The sequence below is a fragment of the Beta vulgaris genome, chromosome 2, assembly GCF_026745355.1.
Source record: "Beta vulgaris subsp. vulgaris cultivar EL10 chromosome 2, EL10.2, whole genome shotgun sequence".
Taxonomy (NCBI): Eukaryota; Viridiplantae; Streptophyta; class Magnoliopsida; order Caryophyllales; family Amaranthaceae; genus Beta; species Beta vulgaris.
Genome location: NC_079203.1, coordinates 49,270,357 through 49,281,355, shown reverse-complemented (window position 1 = coordinate 49,281,355; position 10,999 = coordinate 49,270,357). Strand labels below are relative to the sequence as shown.

Here is a 10,999-nt window from a genome sequence, read left to right as displayed (position 1 = left end):
TATTGTACTTTGTCTTTCTTTAATATCTATTTTAGATAATATTTAGCTTTCAATTAGTAAAATTTCTATTTTAAAAAATATGCACAAATGCCCTAAAAAATTAACATAAAAAGTACGGATACAACTTACAAGTCATACAACAACATAACTCTGTTTTTGTCCTAGTACCCTACGCACAACTGCACAAGAATTGAATCTCAATAGTGCTCAATAAATATGATAATGGTCCAACCCTTATTAATTTGCTTGGGGATTTCAGGACCAATTAATTTCACACAAACCACCTTGCACGGCACTTCATTCAAGTTCCAATTCATATCATGTTGCCTTTTACTTACTAATTTATGATCTATTATTCTTAATCTATGACCTACTATGTCTTATTATCAAATTGTGATACATTACAATATCTTCACTTCGAAGTTCAAACCTATATATCAAGGGTTTGAGTTTTAGGAATACAAGGGTTGAACTGAAATCAGAAAAGTGAATCTAAGTGAACGACTGAGAGTGAGATAAGTATATATTTACCTTTTCTTAAGCCGCATTCAGTTTTTATAAATTTGCCGATCATTAATCTCTTCTAATATGTTAGATGAAGTAACAAAAATATATTAGATACATCTTAAGATTTACTGTCATAATATATGTATTCTAAAGCTATTTTCATCCATTTATATTAAGTAGTAAATAGTCATGTTATCTTTGAGACAGATGGCTTGAATTTCATCTCCCGTCTTTCAAAAGGAGTTGTCTATTTGTCTAATCTTGATTTTATTATGGAGGATGTCTTTTTTTTCGCAGAAACTTTGCTGTTGTATCTTGGTCTCATTTGCATAGGGATGACAATTATGTGGCTTATCACCTTACTACACTAGTACCTTTTGGCATTAAGCAACAATGGAAATGTCATGTCCCTCCCAAAGTTGTTACTTATGTATTAATGGATCTTTTGTCCTTCTCTTATTCTATATTAAAAAATAATTGCCCTAAAAAAATCCTCATATATTGTAGGTGTCTTGTGAAAAAACAAAAATAATGGAAGTAACTCATAATTTTTTTTTAATTATAAATACTGCTAATAGATAAAAGTATAATAGTATACTAATACATTTTCTGGTTTTTTTAAGGTGTAATACTTCCTCTATTTTATGCTAATAAACGACAGCTGAATTATATGACGCATAATTTTAGAAGCATGATAGACAAGATGACAAACTAATCATATTAATCCAATCACCTGATATTCCAATCACTCTTCTTCCTTGTATTTGTTTTTTTTAATAATATTTTTCTAACTCATATATGATCTAACAATATGATGAAATTATACCATATAACGAGCCCATCTTATTCGATATGACTCTTAGAACAAAAAGACTTGGGGCTGGTAATGAGTCAAAGATGAGTCAAGTGGACCTCAACATGCCCCATCACCTGCGAACCAAATCCCAGCTATATCATCTATCACCCGCCAAAAGTTTCATCCACGAGCTTCCATCAACCGCAGATGGAACGGGTGGGCTGGTGGGAAATGATTAATACTAGAAAAAGTTGTTTGTAAACCCAACAGCTTAAAAAATTAATAAATAAATTAAAATTTAGTCATCGACTAACAATAAAACGACTAAACATCAATTGTCTATTCTTAATATATACATGGCAAAATTAAATTTGATCATAATATATGTAGTAGTATATTTTATAAATTATTATATATATTTATATATTAGTATTTATTAGTATGTTATATATATATCTGACATGAATGGATGAAGCGGATAATGAGCGGGTGATAGATTAAAAAATCTCACCCATATACAACTCATCCCACAGCGCCACCCGGCCCACTCCATCCACCACCCGTCCGTCACCCTCCTCATTTTGGGTTCTCACCCATTTATCAGGGGCAGGTGGATGGATAATCCACTCACTTAGGAATAATTGCAAGCTCTAAAATACTGCTGCCAATGACACTGAAATAGTTGTCAATTATTTTTTATTCAATTATACTATGGTTTTGATAGATCCAATATTTACAAATTAAGTATCTTAAGTTGACCAGAATATTATAAAGGAGTAAATTAGAGATTAGTCTAATTAATCAATAATGAGCATACAACAAAACAAGGGAAATTTTTTTTTTCTTGAAATGAAAAGAAATTATAAAAATGATCCGCAAGACATGAAAGCATATTATTAACATATTACTTATTTACTTATATGGCTCTTTAACCACCATAAAGAGTGATAGATTTCAATGACTTTTTTTTTTTTGAAAAGGGCACAATTTCTATCATACACACGAAACTATTTTCTTTTGCTCATTTGAACATAAACAGGTTTTGATGTTTCATACATACAATACATTTAATTATACTCTAAATACGCTGGAAAAGGGTATGGTAGCAAGAAACTACCCAAATAAACCCTTTTGCTAATTCAAACTCAGCCAAAAAACAAGCTAAGATTATCAAAGCTAATTAATAATTATAACTCTCAAAGATTATGATGTACAAATTACAATCATTTCATCTCTCACACCCTTAAACCATAATTTTTATTGCATAGAGTAGCACCCTTGTTGCTTCTTAAACCCAAAGCACATTGATGAAGTAGAATATTCCACATTTTTATCCTCTTCTCCTTCATAAAAAAGAGGAGATTTTTCCCTAGGGGAGCAAAATGAGAAGCTCCTCCTATGACTACGAGCCTTGTTACACTTCCTTCGAGGCGACGTTTGAGGGGAGGTCGAGCTCGTTGATGAGCTCGACCATGATAACGGGCTGGAGTAAGAGTTACAAGATGATAACGAAGATGTTGGTGTTACATGGGAGTGACTCTTTCGAGCAATTGAGTAAAAAATAGCACGAAAAACTTTATATTTTCGGCCTTTCTTAGAAGGGTCGCCAAATGTACGTGAACCACAATAAGAAGGTGGGGGTGTAAGGGGAGGGAGAATATTGTCATTTTTGTCAAAAATAGGGTGTTTAGGTGTACCTGGTTGAGATTCCCACATAAAAGGTACTGCTGCACCTGTTTCCCCATAGTATACCCTAAAAGAAGTTTCCCCTGTTTCAACATTTCCTCTGTTTTCCTTGGACGATAATGCCCTTGCCCTAGGAAATGGCTTCATGTTCTCCTTCATTAAGCCCACTTTGGTGCTAGTGTTGCTTGGCATTTTTTTGAGCTTGATTTTTCTCTCTCTATCTCTAGATCTGAATCTTGGATATGAATGAAATAGTAGAGATATATTATTTTAGGGAGGGTTTTAAATAGAGGAGAGATGAAGGAAGGTACTACCTTTAAGGGTCTTACACATGGAAGGAGGTTTATAATATTATTTTATTATTATTTTAGGGATATTATATTAAGGGAAAAGTTATATGCAGTCCTAAGGGCTGTATATAAGAAGCTAAAAATGGAAATAAGTTGCATTAATTGATCATTTATTACATCGATTGATTCAAAAAAATTCCATAAATTTACAACTTATTTCTATTTTAAATAGTGTATTTATGCACCCTAAGAACTGCATACAGCATAACCCCTATATTAATTGTTGGCTCAGAATAAATAGGTAATGGTCCATATATATGTGCATTTAATATAATCCCTTTCATTTTTAGATATATATTGAGATCTTTCTCCTTTTGTATATTTCTGGCTATGATCAAGTGTTGAGTATAACCTGTCAAATATAGTACATAGTAAAATGAGTGAAGTTAAATTCAAAATCTTATAGAACACTACTTCCTTAGTTACTTTACTTCACATAAACTCTCATCTTTGTTGTTGTTGACATATTTTGACTAATAAGAAGTAATCCATCCGTTTCAAAATATAAGGCATGTACGATATTCGAGGTCGAACTTTGACAGTTAATTATTCTCAGTTTACTTGGATAAAAAGTTATAATATTAATGTTATTATAATATTTTTTTAGGTCGAATCCAACGGTATAATTTTTATTTATCATATTATGAGAGATATTTATAGTCAAAGTAAATTTTCATAAAACGTGAATGCCTTATATATTCAACAGAGGGAGTAGTAATGTACTTCGGTGTCTTGAATTGAGATCCGCACATTTAAACAGCAGAATCTATAACAATTTACAATATTTTACTCAAACAATTGAGTTTAGCGAATAATTTTTCTTGCAACTGGATAACTTATACTTCCTTTATTTCTAAATAAATACATCGAAAAGTGTGTACTCAATATGACCCATCTATTAACGAACTTATAAAGTAATTTTTAGCCACTTTTCATTTCTAGTTAGCAAGCTTGAAATTTTCACTAACTTATTCAATTTGGCGAGTGTTAAAATTAAATTTAGACAAGAATCTTTTCAATTTGAAGTGAGCTAAGGTACATGGTCTATTATCTTAAAACATGGCATATCCTCAACTTGTCTAGTCTGCCTCATTTTCATGAAATCAATTCAAATCCTACAAAAAAAAAATGAGTAACTTCATTTTTTCGTTGGTTTTGGGTAGAGGTGATCATGGGCCGAGTCGGGCCGGGCTGCGGCCAAAAAAAATTCCCATTGGTCGGGCCGGGCCCAAAATTCAGGCCGAATTTTTGTGTCCAAAGCCCGTTATTTCGGGCCTAAATTAGCGGCCTTTTGCGGGCCGGGCCAAAAAATAAACTAAAAAGTCGTTTTTGGCTTGCCAAAGTCCGCCCAAAGCCAAAAAAATACGGACAGGCCGAGCCGAAAAATTCTGCCCAAAACCCAGCCCAAAAACGGGCCGGGCCAAAATGATCACCTCTAGATTTGGGGTACCTCTAGTAACATCGTAACAGTAGTATTAGGCTATGTTCAGTTCACCTTATTTTTGCTTATTTCAGATCTAATCATATCAGATCAGATCAGATCAGAAAAAATAAGTTCAGATCAGATCTGTCAGTTTTAAAACTTATTTTTACTATTAAATATCTTTCATTACATATTAGTAAAAATTATAATAATTGAATATTAATAAAGTACTCATTGAGACGAATCAAACAAGATCCCACATGACTATATTTTTTCTTATATATTGAGAGAAATCTAAAAGATAAGATCTTGTAATCAGATCAGTTCAGAAAAAATAAGTTCAGATCAGATCAGATCAGAAAAAATAAGTTCAGATCAGATCAGATAAGTTCAGATCAGAAAATTTCAGGTCAACTGAACATAGCCTTACTACTACTATAACCTTAACTTCTGAAATTCACACTAGAGTTAATTGCCTAAAGAGATGACGTGGCGTGATCTGAACTACTTGATGGGGGGTATTATCAATAATTATGGTGAGATGATGGGGGGTAGGCGGTTAGAGAGATCAGAAAGATCGGTTTATGGTTGTTGTTGTGGTTACAATAAATGACACAGCCAAAAATAGTTGTGTCACAAGCTAAACAACTACCAAAGTAGGCAGACGAAGCATAAACTGAACTAAATATCCAATTTCTAATTACAGTCTGCACTTTGATGATTCCACATTCATGCGGTTTTGCAGCTTTCGGTTACTATCCTCTTATATCATCTTTTTCCTTTAATTTGGACCTATCCATAGGCCATAGCGAGAGTCTATACAATGCTTAACCTATTGTCCTACCTAGAAAGGAAAAGATTATAAGAGGATGACTCATATAAACAGGGCCGTCTCATAAAATTAGGGGCCCTGTGCTAAATTAAATTATAACAATTAAATTTTTTTGGTGAATATGAAGAGATGGGAGGATCATTCATGGTCTTTTTTGGAGAACAGGAGGAGAAGAAACACCAAACAAAAAAAATTTAAAATTTGCATCCAACATTATTACACTCTATAAAATTGGAAATGAATAGTTTGTAATTAGAGTTAGGTTTTTTTCCCCTTTAAGAGGACAACTAATAGAATTGGGCCCCTTATATTTTGGGGGCCATGTGCAGTTGCTCACCCTGCACATGGCCTTAGCCGCCTATGCATATAAAAGTTAGCTGAGTAATATACCTATTGTCTTAATTGTTATTTTGAATACGTAAAATTGGTCTCAACACCCTATATGTCTCCTAAAGTCGTGTGCAACACTACAAACTTTGACTAGTAGTTAAAACAATATAAACTATTGGTATGGGTGCAATACGTATCATAAATGACGCCAGATGTACCTTTTCTCTCTGGTGACTAGTAGCCAATCTTAAGTTTTCTCTCTCAAAAACTCTTCTTCTTGATGAAGAAATCTGAAAATGTTTCTTGAAAAGTTTAGGAGTATCGCAAAAAGATACATCTAACATCATTTATAACACGCACCGGACCATAGTTTGTAGTATTGACTATTGAGGTCAATTTTGCCTTTTGAATAAATTTTTCTTAGCCTTTTTTTTTATGTAGTTAGACTTTTATTTACAACTTAATTTGTTGATCAATCTCAAAATAAAAGACTCATTAAATTTGAAGATTGTGCGGAACAAAACATGAAATAATTTATGATCTAATTGACTTATTGAGATGGACGTTGTTTACGTAACTTGAAATAAAAAGATGGGAAAAAGAAAAGGCTGATATAGGATTAAAGAATACATTCATGAAGCTCTGTTTGGGTTTCTCTACGACCAAAACAAATATTGAAAAGTCCTAAGCTCCTAAGGATTATTCCATTTTACTAACCTTCTAACATTACTGACAAGCAGTTGCTTCTCGTCTCTCATATGTGCTTCTAACTTCACACCTTGTTTACGAGTTGGGATGATTTCATTGTCCATGCCATCAACTAGCTAATTATACATCTAGGAATACCGACATTTGAAACCATAATTTGTTCATATTTGTAGTTGGAGCTCTTTCAGATGAGCAACAAAGCAAATACATTTGCTACCCCCAAGTGCAAGTACACTTTTTTTGTTTAGAGGAAAAGAGAAGTGCATTAATTCAGAGATAAAGTGTCTATTAATACATACAGAGCTACATTTTTAGGGACATGATTCTCCCAACACTGTTCCATTCCAAAGAACACTACTTTAGCAAGGTTATGAGCAACAACATTCCCATCCCTTTTAACATGAATAAACCTAATAAAAATAAAATCATTACTCAAAGCAAGAACATCTCCTGAAATGTGATCAAGATCCGAGAAATAGAGCAATGCTTTTGTCAATCTAACGAAAGGTTACTTTTTCAACTTTTATCCGATCCCACCATATACTTCCTTCGTGTTTTATTAATTTAATACTTAATTAGAATGGAATTACTGTCTTTTTAAATATTTTTTCCACTCACCTTCCAACCTTGTGGCCTGGCTCACTCGATAATTCTTCTAATATGAAAATATTTAGTTTCCTTTATACGACTCGTCCACAATTTTTCCTTGTACTCGATATAGAATGAGATCGCCACTATTTGTAATTTCTATCCTCTTCCTCTTTTAATTAGATAGAATAGGCCTTAAATAAACTACTAAATTTAAATCTAAAAAACCCTAACTAGTTCCTAATTCACCCCTCTATCCTTTTTTCTTTTCCTCTTCAAGGTAAATCATCCTAGTGGATGCCATGGTAATCTTTTCCATGATGAGCCCCTTTTTCTCTTTCATTTTTCAGTTTTTAGTTTGTTTTCTTAGTATATTCAATAAATCAATATTTAATTAAGTGAGCTTATCTTCATCCTTTGTGGTGACGTTTGTCCCCTGTATGGGGTTAGTTTGTCCACCTTTATTGGTACCTAGTCTTCCCATGTTTATAACGATGGTTTTGTTTATTAGGTGTTTTTGTGTGTTTGATTATAGAACCAAGATCCGGAGTCTTAAGTTGAAGGTTCTTTTGTTAATTGGGATTTGTAATGTGGTTGCAACAAATTTGAGCTCTTCATTTACGATCAGTTGAATTAAAATCGTATGTACTTCAAAACTATATTAGACCGATAAATCTCATCATAGAAGACTACATCAGAAAACGATGGGAAAGACAAGGGTATTCTTCAGTGCTAAATCTACTCAACAATTGTGGTTTTGCCATATTAAAATTATGTCGTTTATTTCAATATGATATGTACTATTTGTCAGATTTTAATCTAATGATCACTGTCATAGATGTCGCATGACTTCAAATCAATGAACGGCCGTGATTTTGCCATATTAGAATTATGTTTATTTCAATTTGACATGTGGATTTGTTAATTTTTGATCTAATGATCTCTATTATATATAGATATCGTATGACTTTAAATCAATGAACGACTTTTCACTTAAAAAAATACTGAATTTAAACTCATTACACCACAATTGAGATACACACCTGATTATATCTAGAATTAAAGCTAAAAATTATGAAATAGTACCTCGCTAGCTCAGCTCAGGTAAATTAAGGATATTGCTCATTACACCACAATTGAGATAAACATAATTCTGAATTTAAACTCATTACACCACAATTGAGATATACACCTGATTATATCTAGAATTAAAGCTAAAAATTATGAAATAGTACCTCGCTAGCTCAGCTCAGGTAAATTAAGGATATTGCTCATTACACCAAAATTGAGATAAACATAATTCTGAATTTAAACTCATTACACCACAATTGAGATATACACCTGATTATATCTAGAATTAAAGCTAAAAATTATGAATTAGTACCTCGCTAGCTCAGCTCAGGTAAATTAAGGATGATTGCTATTGGGTAACAAAGATTTTTGTACGTTTCCGCAATGATCAGTTACTTTAAGGAAATCCTCTTAGGTTCATTTAAGAGCAAATAAACTGCAATCTTCAAGTTGTAGTTAGATGTATAAATCATGCATGTATGTTTCTTAAAGAAAATGCTCTCACGGCACACCGATGCAATTATATAGATGTGGTAATGGAAATCTAAGTACAGATGAAAAAAAAGAAAAAAGTAATATCTTTCTTTAATAAATAAAGTGAACAGTTTGCAAAATCTTGTAGGGGTTGAGCACCAATAACAATGTAATGTTGCATGCAGTTCATGCTTCAATAATACTTCAACAACCATCTATCCAATAGCAAGTATGGACCGCAGCTATTGAAGCTTCAAGGCCTACCAAAATTAATTAAACTGATAACCACTGTTCACCATATTTGTACATATAATTTAATAACGATCATAACTTGTGGAAAAAGATGGTGTAACGCTTTACCCTTAGTGGATAAACATTTATTTTTATTTTTGTTTTTGTTTTAAAAAATATCATGGAAATGCTTTAGGAGTTTTATCAAAATACTTAGGTCAAGTCAAATTGGATATGTTTTTAGCAAGTTATATGGGATACTTTCATGCAAGAACCATCTGGTAGTCATAGTTCTTAGAACACCGGCCTAACTATGAGTATATTTATTGTTTGGGTTTTTCATGGAACTTTTCTGTTCCCCTCTAATTGATGAAAATTTCATTTAGTGCTTCTGTTTCCTATTTTTTTCAATAAGATCACATCATATGCAAGAGGAAATAGAACGATCGTAATCAAAGGTGAGCATGGGTCAGGCCAGCACGCGGGTCGGCCCAATTTGAGCCTGCTCAAGACCCGGGTCGGGTCGTTGTTTGCTATGTAGTCGTGGGCCTGCCATGGTCAAGAAATTTAATTTCACGCCCAACCCATCACGAGCCCGCGTATATGGCCCGTGAGCCGGCCCGCGGCCGAATGCCGCTTCGCTTTGTTTTTTTAGTCTAAAATTGTCAAAAAAAAAACATAAAACATGGGCCAAACCTGCAGGGACCTGCACAAGTCGCGGACAAAATATGAAAATTACAGACCCGACGCAGCCCGCCAATGCCCCAAGCTCGCGGGTTGAGCCCGTGAACATGAACAGGCCCAACCCGATCCATATCCAGGTCAATGGTAATATTGTAGGAGCGATAAACCAACATTCGATAGATTTATGCGCCAAACTTCTGCAAGTCTTGGATAATCGTACTTGCAACTGTAATGAACTTAATAAGGAAATTAATGCAAATTCTATCATTAGGTTGATTATTGTTTGTTATTTGTTTTATGTCTAGTTGTATTATCATTAGGTTGTAGTTCTGTTTTTTTACTAATGCAAATTTTCTCAATGTAAAAAAATAGGAATTTAAAAGATATGACTAGAGTTCAACAAATCTATCTTTTAATATCCTCAAAATAACCTAGTCATCCCCTGCTCTCTCTTTTCTCTCTAAAATGTTAGCTTCCTCTACCCTTTCTTCAACTGTTTAGGGCTGCCATGGATGATTTCATCCATATCATCCATGGTAAGCCCATTCTCCCCTTTTATTTTCAGTTTTTAGTTCATTTTCTTATTTTGTTGAATATATTAGTGTCTCTTATGAGATTTCTTCAAACCCTATTATGGGGTTTTTAGTCTCTATTACAGAGATCTCCTTCTCCCTTATGGGAGTTGTGAGTAGGATTTTTTTAAAATTTTTAGATATGAGAAATTGTTCTCATTGGTTGAAGTTCGAGACTCGGCATGAAGGTATTGAAATCTCGGATTCAGTTAACATGACTTGATCAATAATGCTCTTCCAAAACTATGTCAGAATGATAGACTTTCTCATCAATAACTGCTTGGTTTAGCAAATACGAGGAGGTTGCGCTATATTGCTCAATCTGGTTCATTGTAGTTTCTTCAAATACAAATTTGATTTCACCTTGTGTGATTGTATCTTGTTTTTATTTAATACCTATTGTAGATGTCATTTGGTCTTCCATTAATAAAATTTTTCATTAAAAAAACTTTTAATGTCCTCCAAACTAACACTCATTATTTAGTCATAATGATATATGTTTGAAAATTGATTTTTCATAAGATGGGAAAAAGGTAAGAGAAAGATGGAAGATACGGGGATTTATAACTAGTTAAATAATCATATGATAGAGGACATGCACTATTGTTAAATCTAATCTTCAAGGATCATATTTTTGTTGGCCGCGAGTTTCATTTATTTAAATCATTATATATATGGTTGGGATATTACCATATAAAAAAAGCAGTTTCAAAGCGTTTATATTAATAAATTGGATAAAGAATTTTA

The 10,999-nt window shown here is 33.0% G+C and overlaps 1 protein-coding gene across 1 annotated transcript; it reads right to left on the bottom strand.

Moving 5' to 3' along the window:
* Positions 1–2,299: 2,299 nt before the first annotated feature.
* LOC104908389 (hypothetical protein) lies at positions 2,300–3,285 on the bottom strand. Its single transcript, XM_010697509.4, has one exon. The coding sequence runs from the start codon at positions 3,179–3,181 to the stop codon at positions 2,561–2,563; it is 621 nt and encodes a 206-aa protein (XP_010695811.1). The 5' UTR covers positions 3,182–3,285; the 3' UTR covers positions 2,300–2,560.
* Between the last annotated feature and the right edge of the window lie 7,714 nt (positions 3,286–10,999).